This window comes from Neocloeon triangulifer, unplaced genomic scaffold (assembly GCF_031216515.1).
Source record: "Neocloeon triangulifer isolate White Clay Creek 2 clone unplaced genomic scaffold, ASM3121651v1 ptg000008l, whole genome shotgun sequence".
Classification (NCBI taxonomy): domain Eukaryota; kingdom Metazoa; phylum Arthropoda; class Insecta; order Ephemeroptera; family Baetidae; genus Neocloeon; species Neocloeon triangulifer.
The window spans coordinates 1,653,073-1,673,754 of record NW_026775550.1 but is presented as its reverse complement, the minus strand read 5'-3'; the positions used below and the strand labels follow the sequence as shown (position 1 = coordinate 1,673,754).

The window sequence follows — 20,682 nt, the reverse complement described above, 5'->3', positions numbered from 1 at the left end:
GTGAGATAAAAGCTGGAAACTCTTTCCAAGGCAAATGGCTTACGTTTTGTTCCCGCCTTCATCTTTCATCAAAGATGTGAATTATTAAATATTAGCTTCTGCTGAACACATTTTGTTTGGGGTCAGATGAGACAAAATTGGCCAAAAGTCACAAAGAAAAATCTGGAAAGTCAAAATGCTGTAACTGGTTGGATCATATTTAATTAAGTATTTCAAATAAAAATAGTGGATAGCGTTGATTAATAAAATTAGTGTTTCTTTGATGAATTTAGTGTGTTTGTTGTGATTTCTGAATAAAAACTACGCTGTTTGTTCGTAATAACGTTAACAATAGAAAATGACAAAATTAAACAATTCATTAAGGAAACGTTAAATTTTTATTCATAAATGAAAACAAAGTTCTGATATTTTAATTTAAGAAAATATCCATAAGCCATTATTTACGCGTAAGTAATTTCAAAATTTTTAAAGTAATTTTATATCTATCTCAATCACTGAATGAATGATGCATTTTAAAGCGAAAATATTTTAATTAAAGATTTATTTAAACCTATAAGACGATCATAGAGGCCTTGCGCTAACAGAAGTTCTTTGTTACTTCAATTTTTTGTTGCACAACGTAATGAGCCTCAGGCCAGAGCGGAATTTGGCTAACTTTTAGTTACAGATAAAATTATATTTCATTTTAAATCCTAGATTTGTAGTTAAAAGTAAGGATTATACACATTATAAATTACATGAACTGGATTTATTGAAAGAAAATAAAAAATGAATTTTATTTTCAACTAAATATTAGTTTTTTATGTGCTTCACGTGATTTTGTGTTTTGTCCAATTCACTCTTATCTTATCTAATCAAATACTTGACTTTTATGTCACCGCAAACCAAAATGAGTGGGAATTTCTCGACTTCTTGGCCCTCGGTGGTATCAGATTTTCGGCTCAAATGAAACTCCGCGTTAATTAAAGTTACTTGTCGAGGTGTGGTTCCACAATTTGACGGCGCCTTTGTTTTAATTAAGTCCCGTCTAAACAAATGGGCCGCTTGCTCTGCACGAAACACGCCGTGCGAGAGTGTATTACCCGCACATCATTCCGCACACACACATGCACTGTGCGAACATGCTGTGCGGATTTCGCCATCCTCGCACACGTGATTGCACATACGTGCTGACGATTTAATTCAGTTAGTGCAGCAAATAACTCTCATACATAAATAATCGCATTTGCGCTTTTGCCTGTCTGCGTCGCGCTCTCTGGCGAGCACATTTATATTGTGTTATAGAGCAAGCCGGGTTAATTCCATGGTAAAGTTTGTCGAATTTGCACGCTGTGTCGTTTTGTTTAATCAAATATGGACGTGTGTCTGTTTTGCATGAGTGATTGCCGCGCGAATCACAGTTTTTCGCCCGTGGGATGCATCGTGATCTCGTGCACCTGAGTAAAAAAAAAGAATCAGTAGAGAAAAATTAAGGTCGGTGGTAAAAAAAAAAAAAAAATACCTGCACGTGGGGTGGAGTTCCGAGGGCGTAGAGCACGGCGTTGGCCACGTCCACGGACTCCAAGTTGACGCTGAGTTTGTATCCCAGTTCGACCATTTCCTTTGGCACGCCGGCCGCCAAACCGATTTCCGTTTTCACAGCACCAGGACTCACACTCTAATGAGCAAATTATAATTTTACTGCTGATTATTTTTGCCTATTATTAAATTTCATTTCATAGTTTATAATGAGAAAGTTTAAAACAAAAAATATGTATGTATTAAAAAACGACACGACGCTTCCAAATTAAAAAAAAACCTAATTATAATATTCAATATTATCTTTCAAATTCACTTAATTGTAAAATTTTATTCTTTTTTTGGCTCAATAATATTTTGATATTTTCTGTGCCTCTTTTAGCAAATAGTAATTCTTAACAATCAAGAAAACTTTTAAAAAAAATCCGCATTTTGAAATGTGCATGGGTAAGTGTACAGCTGCCCCAGCCAGTGTGTGGCAAATTTTTAAATTTTTACAAAGGTTCATTGTCTGTGAATAAACCAGTTTTCAGCTTTTAATTGTATTAGTTTGACTTTCAATTTTTGGACTTTCTGGATTCCGAACAAATACAGCGAATGTTCAGAATGTTGTTTAAATCAGATTTCTCTACTTGAATAAAACTTAATGTCCCCCAGTTAAAAGATCATCTTTCGTGCTTAAAAATGAATAGAATCACTTGAGAGGGATTTTAATTAATTTTTATCTATTGTTTTGTTAAACAATAAATAAAGAATGATACATTAAAACTTATTATGAACACAATAATAAAATTAATAATATATTACTAAAAAAAAAATAAAGAAAAGCTCATAAACGTTAAAATTTAATACATTTTTAAGTAAAAGATACAAAATTTAAATATTACTTTTACTTTTTTAAATTTGAACTAATTTCGCGCTTGTAAATAATTATGTTTCTGTCTTAATACTTGCCGTTACTCTAATTTTCGTTCCCATGTCACGCAGCTCCCTTCGCAGCCCCTCGGTGACCACCCTCAAAGCATGTTTTCCAGCTGCGTACACATAAGTGCCTGGGAAATTTAATATGGCCTGACCTGCCGTGCTGTATTCCGACGAAAAGAAAATTCAAACTAAATTTCTCTTATTTTAAATGATGTATCAAACCTGTTGATGAAGAAAATGTGTCCATCGTTGACACCCCTTTCCTTCATGTCCTGCACCACCTCCCTCATGAAAACGCACGCGCCCACCAAGTTGGTGTCCAAAACCTTTTTCAAATCCTCCGTTGAAACCTCTACATTGATAATAATAAAAATTTAATGCTTATTTTGATATAATTTTAGCAAGCACCAGTTAAACCGCCAAAAGCCACAACCCCCGCGTTGCTGACCAGAACGTCGGTGCCCCCGAGCGTTTCTCTGGTCCATTGAACGGCACGTTTCACGTCCTCCTCACTTCTTACGTCGCCAGCAAATGCATGAAGTTCTCCTTTGCAGCCTGCGGTTTTCAGCTGGTCTGCTAATTCCTTGAAATAACCATGAAAAAAATTACAAGATAGATTGTTTTTATCCTACTGGGAGTTTCAAAACTTTCTGCTTCTTTCAGATCACACTTTCTGAATTGAATAAATTAATTATTATAATATTTTATAATTTTGCCCACAATTGAACAAAAATAATCATATAACCATAAAAAAAGAAAGCTACAATCTTGTTACAAATTAAAAATTGCTGGAAAATCCGGCTAACAGCTTTAAAAAATCTTATTATAATTTAATTTTACAACTTTTGCCAGCTGCCAACCACCAATTTCGTCATTAATTAACTAATTTTAATCAATAAAATAAATTTTTTTTACAAAATAATAAGATAACTTTTAATTTGCTCCAAAATATTCAGCCTGAATTATTATAATTTATTAAATTTTAAGACAATTTCAACACATGTTAGTATCAGAAGGTGAAACTCTTGCGAAGAAAATTGAAATTAGTGTAGAGAACGTGCAATTTAATAAGCCACTTAGCCCGCAAGATAAAACTGAGAGCGGCGGATTTGAATTATACGGAGGCGCGCCGAGGCAAACTTATATATTCTCTGCCGCCACTTTTGTTATTTAATTAAAACGAGCCTAGCTCTCTCGTGAGCTTTACCTCGACTCTCTCTTTCCTGCGCGCAAATCCAACAACTTTCATGCCACTTTCTGCCAAAAGTTTCGCAATTGCCGCCCCGATGCCGGCGCTCGCCCCAGTCACAATCGCCACGCGTCCCTGCCACCGCTCCATCTCAATTACTAATGAGCCGCGCAGATAAAAACCAGACCGCCCGCCGGCTAATCGCTAATTACGCTTATCAAAGTGATGTGGAATGGCATGGTCATCTATTTAGTTTGCTCTCGTGTAATTATCTGTTTGCCGATTGATAAAAAACCAAACATGAACAGCACAGCCACAGGCAACCGCGTGAATAATTTAAAACAGTTTGCAAATTAGAATTTCTTATTTGCTTTTTAATTTACCACGAATTTATTCACCAATTTATTTAAAAATCAACAAAATAAACAAAATAAAAAACTTCTTAAAAAGGACTTTGAAGTTGGACGAAGAAAAATATTGATTAAAATTTTGCATTTTTGAAGGCCAAATTTTAAATTTAAATAAACTAAATTTTATTAAATCGATGAAAAGTGATAAAAAAAAAACCTGTCAGGAAGAGGAATTATACATTAATAATAAATTATATTTATATAAAAAAGTTTTTATTCAAATCACTTCATATTTCAGTTTATTTGCAGCAGCTTTTTTATATCAGCAATCGTTGCGTTGCTATTTTACAAAATTATAAATATCACTAACCAGCCGTTTATGGGCCAACATGTTTTTATTTAGCTTCTCTATAATGTTGTTTTGTGCCATCGATCTCAAGGCCGATTCGGTGGTTTTGCATTTTGGCTCGAACGACTCCACCCCTATGGAAAATTAACTGTGTGTAGTGAAAAACCTTCGTAAAAAAGTCCGCGCTCATCGAATATTTCATGGCGTTTCCAATGCGAATAAAATCAACAAAAAGAGCACACAAAAGGTTGCATGTCGCGGCTCCATAAAGTTTCCTCTGCTCCGAATCGCACGAAAATCCATCGCAATAACTCGCATCATCAGGGTAATACAGAGGCGAGCTTTTGCTTTCGACTGCAATTACACCTGTGCGCGCCATGTGTGCGTAGTACTTCGGTTCATTACCAAGTTATTCATCGGCCGCGCAATAACGAGTGCCATTCAGTTTTATTCCACCCTCGATTATAAAATAAAAAGTGAAACCCTCCCTGGTGGAGAAAGAAAGTTTGATCTGCCGCTATGGGGTCATGTTTTTGTTTGGCGAGGAGATTATCGCATGGCACGGCCAGTTACAAACAAAAATCGGTGAAACTCGCTGCGTAACCCACGCTATACCATTCAACCCTTTTAAGTCCACTTCAAATACATAACGCACTCCCAACTTGAATGCACATAATTTCTATATTGTTAAATTTAGGCGTAATTATATTTTTAAAATATAAAAAAAAAAAATAAGTTTTTTATAAAAAAAATGTTAATTTTATTTTAATTGTATTATTTTAAAATTTTTTAGTGTTTATTGTATTTATATTATTTCCTTAAATAATTTAAATTGGTTGTTATAAATTTTGCAATAACATATTTTATATTTAAAGGTTATAAATTGTACAATAATAATTTTAAACTTCCAAAAATTACTGCGATAGTGGTTTTTATATATTATCCGAGCCACAGCATTGAAGTCAATGTTGAGTATCATGAAATAATTTTAAACTATCTTGAGTCTCTTCATATGATTGTCCCGTTATAAATGCTTCATAATATATAAACTAATATTAACACAAATTAAAAGTAAATTGCATAAATTACAAACATTTGCATTATTCTGAAAATATAATTATGAATACCTTCATTAAATTACGAAAAACTTAAAAATGTTTAAAAATTAAGGTTTAATTAATGGCTGCACTGCATTTTAATTCTAACCAGTGGTGACTTGGAAGTTTGCCGAATAATTTCGCTCGCAAATCGCCCAATGTGGACGTGTTCAAAGGGCGCGCTGGCAAATATTTGCCGCGCTGAATTGTTTGCATGCCAAAAGTTATTAAGCTGTTTAATGGAGGATGTGCGGGGGTAATAACGTCCGCGTTATGATTACGAGCTCTACTTGAAATAAACGCAGTCGTATACGAAGCAAAATTGAAATCTGCCACTGCTCTGCTCCCGATGGCGAGTTTTATTGCTTTCGAAGAAGCAACAGAGAGAGCTCGGTTTTTCTCCAGAGGCGCCTAGGCCAAAAATAAAAATCAAAACAACATAATATTCTGGTCGATTTTTGACGCTTAAAGCGGCGCTGTCGCTGGCCCGTTTTATGGAAAATTCGCCGTAACTGGGCCATCACTAGGCTCAATCGGGGACGTCGTCCTTTTTGTACCAATCGCTGCTCCTTGTCTTTAAGTTTTAAACTCGCGGCACGGACGAATGAAATATCACGATCGATGAAACGTCTTGTATGAGCTTTTGAACAGACTGTAGTGCAAGGAAAATATTATAGACATAAAACGGTCGTTTTTTTGTCTTGGCGCAGCGAAAAAATGGAGCGCACACATGAAATCATTGCCGACTTATTCCGAGGGGTGTTTAAATATTGCATTCAAACAAGAGCTGAAAGAAGTCGCGCTTGACATGGAAATTTGTGTGACAGCGAAACGATTTGGGTGAATTACAACAGCAGTAAACAACACAATACACGCGCACAAAAATTGACTTTTATTCATTCTCTGTGCAGTCAATTCAGATTATGAATGTTTTTTGTAATGTCATGTTTTAATAAATAAAAATAAAAATTCGTACTTTTTACATGATGAAATATTGTTGAGTTTTTTTCACAATTTTTGTTTATCATAATAAATAAAAAACAATTTTTTTTTGGGTAATCTTCAAAAATTTCTCTTGGAGTTGGTATTGAAAAAAAATTTTATGTGTTGCAATCGTTGAGTTAGAAGTAGGGAAAAGTCTGTCGCTCACTCATAGTCAGTTGGCCTTGTAACCTCAAAACTACAGCGCCGGTTTTCGCTTGTCATCCGTTCAATGTAAAAAGGAAATGAGCATTCGTGCTAGAACTGTTGGCTGATTGGCATAATGGAGCAACTCGCACGTCTTTCCCCATTCCTGCTGCACTCATTTTTATATCAGATGGATTTTTCCGATTTCTGGCCGATTTAGTTGCCTGATGCGAAACAGGAAATAAAACGTAGATTGAATTTTTTCTGGAAAATAGCTCAGTCACGTGCGCACGAGATCAAGTAATGCGACTTTTTATTCAAATCACTCTGCACGATTCTGCTGCTGCTTCAACTCTCGGAACAAAGTTTATCCAATAAAATTACTCGATTCTCTTTTAATTCTCTGTAATTTTTTTTACCACATTCAGTGGAACTTCAGAGTAAGTAAGTGAGCGTGAAAATAAATAATTAAGAAATTGATGATATAATTTCATTCTTCAATATTATATTTTTCTTCAATTTAATGATTTGGAGTTGAATTTTTAAATTTTTGCAGAAAGTATAAAACAGTTTTTAGTTAATTCATGGTTAAATAAAGCTAAATAAATTTTTTTGAAAATAAGGAACGTGAAATATAATTTTTGTTACTGTCTTTTGCAGAAACGGCAATGTCACCGCCACGAACGGTCTCCTCGGCACGTCCCAGCCTTTCCCGCCAAGCCTCCGAAACTGCCGAGGCCCCTGCCCCCGTGCGGAGGCCGTTGCTGCGGAGGCAGCGTTCGGCCGACGACGACAGGCCGATCACCCAACTGCTGCATTCGGCGCTCAAAGTCACGGCCAGCGCCCTCGGACCGGGCATTCTCGCCGACCAGTCGCCTCCACCGCCCCCGAAACCCTCCAAAGGTGGCCCTTTGAGGCCCGTCAGGGTCGCGTGGGCCGAGCTGAGGGGCAGAGAACCGCCCCTGCAGAGCCCCAAGTCCCCGACGTGCCTGCCCGCCCTCGCCAGGGCCAACATCGACATCTTCCTCGCGCACTCGGGTCTGGCCCAGTGCCTCGCCAACATCGACCTGGGCCGCCAGTCGCCCAAACCCGTCGAGCCCATGAAGGTCAGTCCTCGGGAGGCGCCCATCAAGGCTGCGTTGACGCCAATTCCCAGGACGCCGACCTTGGCTACCTCCAGAAGGGTCAACTTCAAAAGTGCCAGCAAAACCGTGAACAGGAGTTTCAACAATGAGTCGCCCGAGCCGCAGAAACTGACGGTCCCTTTTACCGAGCCCAGAAATGCGCGAATTCTCTCAGCACCTGCCCACAGGTTGGATTACAAATAAATAAAAGTTTGAATTTTTTTGTTCACTGTTGTTCTATTTAAAATTTTAGAACAGCTCCAATTTTGACACCGCCGAGGCCTATGTTAAGATCTTTGCCCCGTCGAAGCCCGTTGAATTCTTCGTTTGAAAGCGAAACTTCTACTGACACTAGGACCAAATCAGCAACTTCAAAAAGACGTTTAAAATCTGCTGGTAAAATTTATAGTTTATAATTGTTCAGAGTATCATTTTTACAGATTTGTTTAGTAGAATTTAAAATCAAATTTACTTCTATTTGGGCATCATTTAAAAAAAAATATTTTGTTAAATTGTTAAAAAAAATCAACAGTAATTATTTATGACAGTCTCAATAATCGTTCAGTTGATAAAAAATTATTTTGACTTATCTAAATAATAATAATACTAAATAATAAATGGCGTTTCACACCAATCAAAATTTTGCACGTACAAAACAATCTTTAATTTTAATTCATTTCATTTTTCTCGGAACAATATGTTTAGGTATATAGCACCACAAGATAACAAACATCTTAGATAACTAATGTATTAATAACTTTTGGTTTTGCCTCAAGTTTTAAAACTACAAAAACCTTTAAAGAAATTGAGATCTCAATGTGTATCATAAAATTAAAGTTAAATTAAATAAAACAATAATATTTATTTGTATTTATCTAAACTTAAACAAAAAATAGGATAAATTATTTTCATTACTGGGTAAAAAATAATTTTTTTAATAAAATAATTACTATTAATAATAGTTTATTAAATTATTTAATCTCTTGGCACAATGTGTACTATCTATGCAACTATTTGGTCGTGGCTGTCGTGCAGGTTGCATAATTAATCCTCATCGTGCCGTTTTCCAGGACGCAGCAGTGGTCGACGCAGCGGCGGTTTGCGAAAGGGCGACGACACCTCCGACGACGACGCGTGCGAGGAATCGCCAAGCGCCCTTGCCCAGCACGCGAGACCCCTCGTCCTCGGGGTCACGCCGCCTCCAAAGGTGGGCAGACGTGGTCTGCAGTTCGGGGCGGAAATCGTGACCATGGTGTCGCTGATCAGCCCCGCGCACAGCAGCGATTCGGAGAGCGAAACTTCACCGGGGGCGCACCAAGTGGTGCCGGTTCCGAGCCTTCCAGAGGCGGCTCCGGCCTGGCAGGACGAAAAGTCGGAGAGGCCGCGAAACCCTCCGCTGGCCATCGTGTGCGCTCGCAAAATCAACAAATCAGGTCAGTTTTAATCGAATTCCATATAGGCGCGCATTTAATTAAGGCAGCGTGCATATTTTAGCGCCCCGCTCTCGCGGCGAATGGCACGCGAGGCGCAGGTGAGAAAAACGAAGCGTGTCATTTCGCGAAAGACACGAGAACAAACGCGACGTTTAATTCTTGCTGTGTGAAATGGATTTTCGTACTTTTTGCCTGCCGCCGACCGGGCCCAGCGTATATTAACACCGGATTTGTCCGCGTTTTTATGACATGTGCCAAAAAACTCGCGCCTTGAATAAATAAAAGCACGGTCAACACGCGCTCCATCATCAGCTCGAGCACCGGATAAAAATTTTATTCATCGCAAAAACAAAACCTATCAAAGCAGCCCACGTATTCGCAGAGGACGAAACTGTTATTATTTGACTTTGTATTTTTATTTTTTTAATGCTCTCTCTTTTTTGCCAATTTCGACACATTTCCACAACAGCTTTTCATTATTTCTCGCGATCAACGTTCAATTCTGCACGCGCCTCTGTTTCTATTTTCAGATTGAACAAGAAATAAAGTCCTAAATAGAATTTTATGCTTCTATTTACACAGCGTCTGTTATTCATGTTTAACGGCAGTCAGAGCGATATCTACGGGGGAAATCAATATTAGGGCAATTTATGGTTGCAGACGGGGAAATATAAAAAAGTTTTGTAATAGCATAGTTCAACTTTTCTGCTGGTAGTTCATTCGCGAGACTTCCTGTTCGACTGCCGCAATTATTTTTCACCCAAATGCGAATTTCAGCACCGGGCCTTTGACCTCTACGGTCGTATATATTTCTTATGACAAATGGCCGTGTTTTTTATCCACTGCAGCAACTTTTTCCCCTCTTCGTTGTGTTCACAAAATTCTGAAGGAGCCACTTCTTTAGTCTCGTTCCAGTCTCGAAGCAGTTTACCTGAGCTCTTGAGGCGGGCGTCCATTCAGCTGGTGACGCCGCCGACGAAAAGCGAGAAGGAAGAAGAGGGCCGCGCAAAAGAAGCCGATGAAGCTGCGATCAGCAAAAAGCCGGTCGAAGCGTCAATTACCGCTGCGGGCAACAAGGAAGCCACTAAAGTCGAAATACCTACGGCGCCTCCAGCCAACGGAATAATGAAAGCGCCCAAACGCAAAGTGGTCCGGGCCAAAAGTCTCTCGCGACAGAATTCCAAAAAGTATATATAATAAATTAATTATCTTTTAAAGGATGTGTTTTTCTTATTTGCAATTTTTTTAGCGAGAGCACCGAAACTTCAAAAGAGACATCTGTTGACTCACAAAGCTCAAATTCAATCGACAGTGTCATCAAAAAAGAGCCCGACAAGCCCAAAGAAGTCGTCACAACTTATTATACGGCTCCTGTGTCAATCTTGAAAGCTCCAAAAGCGCCGCTGGCCAGCGCCGAGGAAATAGATCCGACCTTAATTGAAGGGAGCCCAAAGTTTGAAAGTCCCAAAGAGCAAGAGTGCTGGCACTTGTATCGCAAAATGTGCGAAAAAGGACTCACAGTCTCTTTTGATACTGTCCTCAGGTAAAAAGTTTTACCTAAAAAAATATTGATTGTTTAAACAAAAAATTCGTTTCAGGGGAATGCTCACACCAACCGAATACCGACTCAGAAAGAGTGCTCTTCTTTCTTCGTGCTGAAGTACTAAAATGTTAATTATTTGAGATTTAAATTTGTATTTATAGGTATTTTATTGTTTTGGTTGAGAGTAAAATGAAATTCCCTGTTTGGCCGTTAACCACGTTTATTTCAGCAATCTGGAATGCTTAAATAAAATACAGGATATTTCAAGCAAACAGTGATTTTACTGTTTTTCTTCGATTCTTACACACTTTGCTAATTTGTTACCACACCAAGATGTTTTGAGTGATCCGAGATTTTCATTTTTTAATGATGTTGAAGGGCATGCCACTTGACTTTGAGATAATCACGAACTGTTATGTAGAAAATATCAAAATTTATTGGCAAAAAGATCGTCTAGCGCATATATAAGTACAAAAGTTAAAAAATAGCATTGATATCAATGATTGATGGTAGATGTTGTGTGAAATTGAGAGTCCCTCATTTGTCATGAAGTTTCCATTGTCACGACAGGTACAACAGACATTTCATCACACTCATGGGCTGATGACTTTTAAATTTAGTTGTCGTCATCATCATCGTCGTCGTCGTCATCATCATCATCATCGTCGTCGTCGTCGTCTTCATCATCATCCTCATCGTCGTCATCGTCATCATCATCGTCGTCATCATCATCATCATCGTCGTCGTCGTCATCATCATCGTCGTCCGCAGATCTCTTCTTGCGGTCATCATCATCGTCATCGTCGTCATCATCATCATCATCGTCATCTTGTAATTAACAATTATAGAAAAATTAAATTTATAATACTCGTAAAGAAATACTTCATTTTAAATTAACATTTATATTTCAAGTTTTATTAATTATGATTCATAAATATAAGTTTATTTTTTATCAAGACTACTTTTCTTCATCCAGTAAAGATATATATCCAATTTTATTACATAAAAATTGTGAACAAAATATTACTAAACTATAATTAAAAAAAATCTTCCATCCAGCTCCAGAAAATGTGGTATTTTTCATTGCTCAAGGCAATTCTAGATTTAAATGATCACCAGTTTGATTGCTTTAAAAATTTTTCAGTTTTTACTGGTTTTTAAAAGTTGATATTTTAAAATAATCAAGCAGAGACAGTTTATTAATTGTGTTTGCATGATAATATAAATTATATAAAGTAATTATTAATTTTCTTTTTTTTTTTTGCAAGATGAACTTTTTTTTGGAACTATTTATGTAAGCTTTATTGTTTTTTCTAAAAACAAAATTTTGGTTGCTTTTTCAATAATATTGTTGATTTTTCACCATTATTATTTTAATTCACTGACCTTGAAACACAGATTTAAGCTATTTAGAAAACATCCAGTAAAAGATAAGCTTAAATAAATTCCAGCAGTAGATTTAAATTTTTATAAAACTACCACCTAGGCCAGTTAGAAATTTTCAATTCTCACCATCATCATCGTCGTCGTCGTCATCATCGTCGTCGTCCCCGTCATCATCGTCGTCATCATCATCATCGTCGTCGTCGTCATCATCATCATCACCATCATCCTGAATATAAATATTTATTAAAAATTATTGATAGAAAAATAGAAAGAGAAAATAATTATATTACTCGGAAAGAATTTTTTTATTAATATTAAAATTGATATATGCATTATTAGTAAATTTAAAACCACGAAAATATTCATATGAATTAAGAAACAAATTGGATCCTCCATTGTATGATGTGTATCCATAATCAATAATGGACTTACGTCGTCGTCATCATCATCGTCGTCGTCGTCGTCCACCACTACGTTCTTCCTGGACTTCTCATTTGTTATCTTGGCCTTGGCTTGTGCGCTCTCAATGACAGTCGAGCCCACCAAAAGGCAGATCAGCAGAAGGGCTAATGTCTCTATGCACTTAGCCATCTGCAAGAAAACATTTCACCAGTCAATGAACCGCTTTTCATTAATTTTCCTTTGTTTATTTGGAGAGCAACATTTTGGGGTCTATTAATAATTTATTTAAGGGCACTCTGAGGTCGGCGAACGTGGTTTCTGTTTTAAGAAAGTGGCCGTGCTCGCGAAACACAAGAGGCTCTTTTTCTTAAGGCGCAGCGGCTATTTTCATCTGCTGTCTGATTTGCATGGGGGCGAATCGCGATCCCACGGCACCACGAAAAAAAAACACATTTTATTATAAAAGTTTATTATTTTTCTCCCTCTCTATCTGCGGAAACGCGGCGAGAAGGAAGGGCGCTGCCTTGCTGAAATTATAATTGCGCCACGCGCCGCCAAAAGGAGTTGCGCTAATTAGGAAATGGCCCGAGAACGGAAAAGAGGCCCCTGTCGATCCAATCAATCGCAAGTAGGGACCAACAAGGATCAGGACCGAGAGAGAGAAACGAGACAGCCTTGCCAGCACAGCAACTCGAGAGCTAATTCAAGAGCGGTTTGCTCTCCGACAACGCAAGTGGCTCTGCTCTCAAGACCATATTGGCATGAATGAATTTAGAGAGGCGCCCGACAGATCAAAGAAGATACATCTTTCTTTGAGACTAAAATAAATTGAAGCATCGACCAATTGTTGGGCTACTTGAACTCAAAAATTATATGTTGTCATTTGACCATTGGAAAACTCGGAAGAAACTAACCACAAATCTTGCATCTTTTTGTGGTATTGGTTTCTGACGAGAGTACAACTGGCAAGTTGCCACGCCAGAAATGTTCCAAAACCAATAAACCGTTGTACAGAAATAATTAATAAAGAGAAACTTTTTTTTAGCTTCTTTTTAGTCAGTAAAATATTAAATGTTTCTACCTGTTTCAAGAACACAACTGTATATGACATTAATTCTATTGAAAATAATATAAGGTAAGAATGTGAATTTTATATGAAGAAAAATAATATTTAAGTACAAATCAACAGAACTAAGCAAGTTTCTAAATGTATTGAGCATTCGCAAATTTTATTTATAACAATTTTAATCATAAAAATTTAATTATTATTTAAAAAAAAATAGGAAAAATGGAAACAGAAAATAATGAAGTTGATAAATATTTATTAGATTTATTTTATTTTATAAAACTTAAATTACTTTTTGACTGAAAAATTATTTTAATGACTATATTGACATGTGTCAAAATATTTACTAGTTTTCTTATTATATATATTTTTAACAGTTTCAGCCACACAAAAAAATGAAGTATTTGAAGGAAAAGTATCTTCACGCACGGGATTTGCTCTATTCTCAGGAATAAGCTCGTTTAATCCAATTATTCCGCATTTCAATTGGCAATCAAGTGTCGCGGTAGGCGCTGTGAAGTGCAAATAATTGTTCGCGGAGCTCATCAAAGCCGTGTTTGCGCCTAGCAATTGTCGTAAAACGCTCGCCTCAGTCCTCGGTCATGGGGCAATTAATTAAACTCGTGCTGACGAGCGCGATCCGCCGATTTTTTCACAAACTTTTTTTAGCGACCAAGGAGACTATAGGTGTTGGAAGCGTGCCACGGACGCGTCAAGAAAAGTGAACGCGGCCGCCGCACACCTGTGCCAGACATCCAGACCAGTGTCGCTCCAAACAATAGTAAAGAAAAAAAAGAGACGTGCAAATAAATACTCCGTTGCTCAACCAGAGTTGTATATTTTTCACCTGGCGACGAGTGACGTTCTCTTAAACGACGCATTAAATCGCGACTCACGAATTTAAATTGCAGGAGAAACCAATTTCTGAGAAAGTTGCGAAATGCAAAAAAGACTGTCGAGAGAGGCTTTTTAAGATTCGTGCAGCGCGCAGATATAATCCATGTGGATAAGCCGGACTGTTTAAATTTAGCAGAGCATCGGTCTTCTCAAAACACACGAGTTTGTGACTGCAGTGCCAGAAGTGTGGGCACGCGTGGGAGCTCCCACATAGTGTAAATTTAATTTTCAACAAGACAAAAAAAAGCAGTAATAAACAATTTATTAATTTTTTTTCTAAACCTAGATGGGAATGAAATACAATTTGGAATAATTAATCAAAATGTGACAAGAATAAAAATTATATGTCAACCGAGGCTTGCTTTTGGCGGATGTGGTCTTTTTCATTTTTTGTTTTAGCAAAATCTTTACTAGTGGTGGCGCCTTTTTGCCCAACAATTTGATGTTTCCCTCTCAGGAATTAATTTTCTTTTGATTTAAAATTTTTGTTTCAATTTGGGCAAATACACAACAATATTATTTAAGTATAGAAAAATTGTGAAATTAAAATTTTCAAACTAAATAATTTAAATTTGGAATTTTCTTTTTAAAAACAATTCATAATTGAATAAGAATTAAAAACATTTTTGAACAATTTCAAGGTATAGAGAATATAGAGAATAGAAGTTGAGGTTTGAAATGATATAGCGTGCACTTACTGCGGCTGTTGGTTGTCAAGTGGTGATCACCCGAAAGACGGCGGTGGCGCGAAGTGTGGTTTTCCGGCAGAACACCAAACTTCCTGGAATCACGTAAAATAGTAGAAGCTGCTCTTGATAGAAAAGGCAGATGAAAAATTTGCGTGTCTGATACCTGAGAGAATCCCAGTAGATCGCTTGGGTAGCTGCGGGCGAGAAGTGCTCCCAGAATACCTCAGCCACCACCACCTCCCCGCCCACCGAACTCCCCTCAGCCGTTTCACCGGACCCAGGAGGATCGCGACTCAGATTTTAGCTCGGACCCCAGTGAAATTGCTCGCTATTATGAGAGGAATTCAAGTTGCAAATTAAATCCGCACACACCACAATGGCCTGCCTTGTGTTGGCAGGGCAGGGCGCGACACGCCGCCGAGGGGTCGTGACGCTGCTGGTCAATTCGCCCCAGTCTTCGCACCACCAACACTATCAAATAATTAGCTCCTCTCTTTTTTGATGCACGGCACACGCGCGAGTAAAAAATTGGCTCGCAAAGAGCAACTCAAATCGAACTGCTCGATTAGTAAAAAAAAAAAAAAAAAAAAAATAAGAAGAGCTGCCAATGATCCTATTGGCACACTTTGTGCAATTAAGTTTGACACGTTTTGACCAACATAAGATCTTTTTATTAATCTAAACTTTTGTGAAATACTTTTAGGTCATCAAACCCTTTTGCAATCTGCGTAGTTAGGGCTCATTTAGACCTGTAATTGCATGGCAGCAACGTTTAATTAGAAGCCGCAAGATAAGGGCAATTGAGAACGTGATGCGTCCTTGGCGTCTGCAAGGCAGATTGGAAAATAGTGAGTGCAATTCAAATGCAAGAGACGGCATTATATTATACAAACGACCCAAGAGGTTGTTTATTAATACTACTTGCATTGTCAGGCAACGACTGTGATTCGGAATAACCCATTTTATTTATACATGCGCAAGTACAATCAAAATTTTGACATCTTACGAAAGTAGCTTAAAAATTAATAAGTGAGACTTAATTTGATCATCAATCTCTGCAATTCATGCCAACACACTTCTTCTTCTTCTTTGATTCGTAAATCAAAACAACAGACTAGAACACCGAGTAAAATTACGCTTTAAAAGTATAGAGTGCACTGGCCTAATGACTACCATTCTTAATCTTTCTAGTTAATCAAGTTTCGAACTTGCTTTCGAGACACATCATGAATATATAAAAGTACAGAATATTTAATTACAGGATTGATATTTCACTGTTGCACAGTGGCTTGTTTGGTATGTGTTGTACTAATTGGCCCTGCAATTAGCAACGTTAAATTTAGCAGCCAAAATTCTTTCCTTTTCAATCACGTTCGAGTAAAATAAAGAATAATGCTTGCAGTCTCTGACTGCTGGTAATGTCAAAAATTTCGGAACAAATTTATGATACAAAATTTTACCTGACTATTATTTGAAATTAACGAACAGGAAGTTTTCGTTGTCTATTTCACCCTAGCTAGTCTGGGCGAGAGTTTGTAGGCTGTTGAGAGAGGTCCTGGTTCATTGGCTGCCCAGCAGACGAACCAGAGGGGATGTGGATTAGCGGCACGTCGTTGCCACTCCACATGGAGTACAGGGGACTTTCCCTCAGTTGCTGTTGTTCCTGGAAAAGATTTGAAAATAACATCAAGATTAGTATAATATTGAAAAATATAATATTGAAAAAAAAAAATACAATATTTAGCTAACATTCAATTATAGTAAAGCCGAGAGTAATTTTAAGAAGAAAAAGAATGAAATTTAAAAGTAAAATATAATACTTTCTCAAATTAAATAAATGCTTGGCAATGGATCCCATTTTTGTATATTATTACATAATAATGTGCTTACTAAAAGCAATTGGTTATGGTGGTAAATCTGATGCTGTGGAAGCGAGCTTGAAGACGAAGAGTCTGTGGAGGAGCTGGACTTTCTATGATATGGAGTACCATTCCCGTCATTGGGAATAAACATTTCTGATCGGTCTGCTGGTCCGTTTTGGTTTTCACTGTCTTGCTCGCCCCATCTGGGATAAATATTATTAGAATTTTTGAACCAAATAAAATTCAAAGCTTGTTACATGGTCGAATAAAGAGATTCTTGAGGAGTCCAGCCAGACCTGGGTCTTGGTAAGTGTGAGATTCGAGGTGACGTATTGATTCTTATCTGACACATGTTTTGAGATCCAGAATCAACGTTATCGGAGTAAGTGGTGTGAGGCCAATGACCTAAAAAATTATTTTCAATTAATCTTATTTCAAAATATTTAAAATAGAAAAGTTTTGAGACAAAATATGTACTTTACATACCTTGGGGCGATTCTCTCGGGAACAAAGTGGAACTGTTTAGCCAGCCCTCTCTTCCCTCTACCACACCACACCCAGTTAGATTAACACCTCCTGCTGTTATCAAATTGTTAATTTGATATATAATGTTAGGTGCAAATTTTTAATTACCTGGTTTGGCGTTTTGTGGTCCTGGGTTTGCAGGCTTCAAGGAGAGAAGGGAAATGACGTCGTGCAGTTCCTCTTGGCTTGCCAGTGAGGACGAAGTGTCCGGCGTTGTCGAGCGGCTACTCCGTTCTTGTCCCGGGACAGTCAAGTGTTGGTGGTGGTGGCTGGCAACGACCACAGAAGTGCTCTCCCAAGGAACAGACCATCGTCTCACAGTCCCACCCTCTTCGCAATCTTCCTCTCGGTCTGCTGCAGGTCGGCGCGCCACTTCCGACCAACGCCTCTGGCCGCTCAACAGCCGGCTAAAAATTTGGCTCTGACGACCAACGTCACTGCACGGAGACACTTGCTGGGAGTTGTCCTAAATTTGAAATGGAAAATTATCAAAAATTTATATTTATAAAAGAAATGGTCTAACGATTGAACAAAAGAAAGAACAATAAAAAAGCATAAATATTATTCCCAATTAGGATTTAAAAATTAAAGCAAAGTTTAAAAGAGATGATTTTGAAAAAAAAATCTTCAATAAAGAATAATATTTTTGGTTCTAAAGTGCAGTTTAATTGATATGCAAGATTTCTTAAAATTCCCATTTCATTGCTTCAAAATTTCCTTAACATTATTTAAGACAAAAATAAAGAAAAAAATTAAAGAGCTTACAGATGCAATAGATATACAAAAAAATATATTTTACAAGTGGAAATTTATTTCAATTTCAATTATTCAAAATTCAATTGAAACCTCTAAAAATTCACCGTATTTATACCTGTTGTGAAATATTTCCCAGGCACTCGACGCACGCAATGCAAAACTGATATTGAAGGTTAATCATCGTGGCCAGGTTACTTTGAACTATTTGCTGAAAAAATCACAAACGATACATCATTTAAAGCTCTTTAGGTATTTCATTTTATATCAGCCTCACGTCATTTCGGAAGTGGTCCTCGGAAGCCAGCTCCCGAAGACCTGCCATCACTTCTGCCCTGACTGAGTGGCCAGCTGCCTGCGAAGCTCTTGACAGTTCCTCCCATGCATTTCTGCAGTTGCCGGCCGAGTTGCTCAGTTGTTGGTTGGTGGCCAAAACCTGCAGACTGGCCGAAACCCTTGCACCAGCGGCACAAACGCCGGCCAAACTCTGAAAATTTTTATTAATGGTATTAATGGGAATAAGGATGGTTGTAAAAAAATACATTACCTGGAGGTAGAGCATCCAAGCGTTGCTGCACTCGGCCACATCCTGAACTGCCTTTGCGGGCAACTTTTGGGCCAGATTCGGCTCCATCACAAAGATCTACTCTACTTTTCCAGGAATTGACACATCAGCAGCTTACAGCATCCTGACCATACCAAAGATGACCTCTCAGAGGTGGCCACCTGCAAATTAGTAGAGAAATATTATTTAATTTGTATCCAGAAATAATAAATTTTAATTTATAATTTGAATAAAAAAAAAATTGAACATCATTGACGATAGTACAATAATTATTAAATAATTCAAAGCTAAGTGTACTTTTGAGTTTCATTTTTTAAAATAATAGAAGAAAATCAGTCAACTATATGAAAATCGCTTTTTGCTATTATCAAACCGAATCAATACTTCAAGTCATAATTATCATTATTCAAAAAATGATGGGGCTTTATTAATCACAAAATTATGTAGTAATTCAAGGAAATCCCAGCAATTCGCGGGGAAAGGTACTAAAAAAAGTAAAAAAAAAAAAAAACTGTAAAATATGAAAACCCAGCAGCTGAAAAATGCAATAACAATTTTTCAGTGTTCCGTTAGAAAGAAAATCAACGAAGCGTGAGAAAAATTGGTGCAACTAATTCTCTCGAACAATATTTCATCCATTGATCAAAGTCACAGGACTAAAATAGGGCACAATTTCGCAAGTAAATGTCAACGAAAAATGAAAAACAAACCTTCCGATGCTCGTCAATGCTCGCTCTCCGCTTGCTGCTGTGCTTGTAGTACTTTGGAGGGGCGTGCCCAGTTTTCCGCAGTTTCCATCTCTTTGCATGAGATTTTTTGCCCAAAAGCCATCTGGTGGGTGCGTGTGACACTAAAAAACGCAACGCACAATTATTTACCTATGCATTGTTATCGCTGAAATTCGCATTCATGTAACATTTTGCAGATATTAATTTCCGTCTTTTTAAATAATGTATCTATTAATTTGATGCGGTTAACTCATGCACAATTGCACAATGTAATGTAATACATAAAATTAAAAATGTGCTCCTGAAATATCTATAATTATATAGTCTAGATATATCTACAAATAAATAGTTAAATAACAAATCCTATCATGTTTTTTTTATACCAAAAAACACAAATATGCGCAAAGGTCATCACTGTCATCACCTCTAAACTAACAAGTCAAATACAAGAGATAACTCATTTAACACGTCATATATGAATTATTTATTTTTAACGAAGTTTTCATTCATGCTCCTTAACTTATACAATTTTATCGAAATTTAAATTTAAAATTTATTTAAATCAATGCAAATTTGAAAGTAAATTTCTCAGCTTCTGTCTCCTTTGACCTTTCAACGCAAGTGATGAATAAGTTTAATGAGTTAAATTTGTACCTTGTAAGGTTTTTAAAATATAAAAATTAAAACAAATTTGAAGATTTTAAGTTATTTGAAAAAATAAAATAGACTCAATAATTTAAATGCTACACGATCTGGACCATTAAAATATTTTGTTGGTGTAAATTTAAATTTAATTTTTTTTTTCATGAGACGTGCAATCCAGGGAGAAAAAAAAATCAATTATATTGTCAAAATTGTATTTGAAGGTGAGGAAAAATAAACGTTTCAAAAAATTAAAAATCCAGATTTAATTTTTATGGAATTTTAAGTCTTTCAGGATAATAATTCAATATTAATACAGTAATTATATCAATAAAAAAAATACAATGCAATAGATGCGTTTTTCTGTATTTAACTTATCAAATAAATTAATTTATTTATTTGCAATTTGCAATATTTAAGTCCACACTTAAATTTATATAAAGTTTAGAAACTTCTTAAAAGTTAAGTGAAGTCAATATAACGATATCTGTTATTTTCACAAAGACGTTAGG

At 36.8% G+C, this 20,682-nt stretch overlaps 4 protein-coding genes across 5 annotated transcripts in view; 1 reads left to right on the top strand and 3 right to left on the bottom strand.

The window, feature by feature from the left end:
- The window catches only part of LOC132194536 (nucleolar and coiled-body phosphoprotein 1), a 123,561-nt gene extending 112,319 nt beyond the window's left edge, over nt 1-11,242 (top strand). The window contains exons 3-8 of the mRNA XM_059615856.1: nt 7,216-7,867; nt 7,933-8,075; nt 8,750-9,112; nt 10,017-10,299; nt 10,362-10,655; nt 10,711-11,242. Of these exons, the coding sequence (XP_059471839.1) occupies nt 7,224-7,867; nt 7,933-8,075; nt 8,750-9,112; nt 10,017-10,299; nt 10,362-10,655; nt 10,711-10,771 (1,788 nt within the window). The 5' untranslated portion in view covers nt 7,216-7,223 and the 3' untranslated portion in view covers nt 10,772-11,242. The remainder of the gene's footprint in view (nt 1-7,215; nt 7,868-7,932; nt 8,076-8,749; nt 9,113-10,016; nt 10,300-10,361; nt 10,656-10,710) is intronic.
- Nucleotides 358-3,781, bottom strand: LOC132194540 (farnesol dehydrogenase-like). Its single transcript, XM_059615863.1, has 6 exons — nt 3,650-3,781; nt 2,851-3,025; nt 2,665-2,794; nt 2,473-2,602; nt 1,502-1,657; nt 358-1,436 (listed from the first exon to the last, which is right to left on the bottom strand). Exons 1-6 carry the CDS (start codon nt 3,779-3,781, stop codon nt 1,395-1,397), a joined length of 765 nt encoding a protein of 254 aa, XP_059471846.1. The 3' UTR covers nt 358-1,394.
- Nucleotides 11,069-15,411, bottom strand: LOC132194541 (prostatic spermine-binding protein-like). Its single transcript, XM_059615864.1, has 5 exons — nt 15,259-15,411; nt 15,105-15,187; nt 12,474-12,632; nt 12,168-12,267; nt 11,069-11,483 (listed from the first exon to the last, which is right to left on the bottom strand). The coding sequence occupies exons 3-5, from the start codon at nt 12,630-12,632 to the stop codon at nt 11,272-11,274; spliced, it is 471 nt and encodes a 156-aa protein (XP_059471847.1). The 5' UTR covers nt 15,105-15,187; nt 15,259-15,411; the 3' UTR covers nt 11,069-11,271.
- Nucleotides 15,412-16,002: 591 nt separating this feature from the next.
- LOC132194539 (uncharacterized) lies at nt 16,003-19,617 on the bottom strand. 2 transcript variants are annotated; one of them, XM_059615861.1, is made up of 9 exons: nt 19,511-19,617; nt 18,783-18,961; nt 18,513-18,722; nt 18,354-18,446; nt 17,591-17,948; nt 17,444-17,536; nt 17,215-17,362; nt 16,986-17,160; nt 16,003-16,758 (listed from the first exon to the last, which is right to left on the bottom strand). In XM_059615861.1, the coding sequence occupies exons 2-9, from the start codon at nt 18,867-18,869 to the stop codon at nt 16,612-16,614; spliced, it is 1,311 nt and encodes a 436-aa protein (XP_059471844.1). In that variant the 5' UTR covers nt 18,870-18,961; nt 19,511-19,617; the 3' UTR covers nt 16,003-16,611. The 2 variants fall into 2 exon arrangements, with proteins under 2 accessions (XP_059471844.1, XP_059471845.1); XM_059615862.1 differs by lacking the exon at nt 17,444-17,536.
- Between the last annotated feature and the right edge of the window lie 1,065 nt (nt 19,618-20,682).

Excerpts from the sequence above, each read along its gene's own strand:
- LOC132194541 (XM_059615864.1), bottom strand. The coding sequence starts at position 12,632 with ATGGCTAAGTGCATAGAGACATTAGCCCTTCTGCTGATCTGCCTTTTG. Across the intron at positions 12,268-12,473 it reads ACGATGATGATGACGACGAC|GATGATGGTGATGATGATGA; the intron begins GTAAGTCCATTA and ends ATTTATATTCAG. Across the intron at positions 11,484-12,167 it reads CGACGACGACGATGATGATG|ATGACGATGATGATGATGAT; the intron begins GTGAGAATTGAA and ends GTTAATTACAAG.
- LOC132194539 (XM_059615861.1), bottom strand. The coding sequence starts at position 18,869 with ATGGAGCCGAATCTGGCCCAAAAGTTGCCCGCAAAGGCAGTTCAGGAT. Across the intron at positions 18,447-18,512 it reads AGGACCACTTCCGAAATGAC|CAAATAGTTCAAAGTAACCT; the intron begins GTGAGGCTGATA and ends TGATTTTTTCAG. Across the intron at positions 16,759-16,985 it reads ACCATAACCAATTGCTTTTA|GAACAACAGCAACTGAGGGA; the intron begins GTAAGCACATTA and ends AATCTTTTCCAG.
- LOC132194540 (XM_059615863.1), bottom strand. The coding sequence starts at position 3,781 with ATGGAGCGGTGGCAGGGACGCGTGGCGATTGTGACTGGGGCGAGCGCC. Across the intron at positions 2,795-2,850 it reads GGCTTTTGGCGGTTTAACTG|AGGTTTCAACGGAGGATTTG; the intron begins GTGCTTGCTAAA and ends TTATCAATGTAG. Across the intron at positions 1,658-2,472 it reads GAACGAAAATTAGAGTAACG|AGTGTGAGTCCTGGTGCTGT; the intron begins GCAAGTATTAAG and ends TTTGCTCATTAG.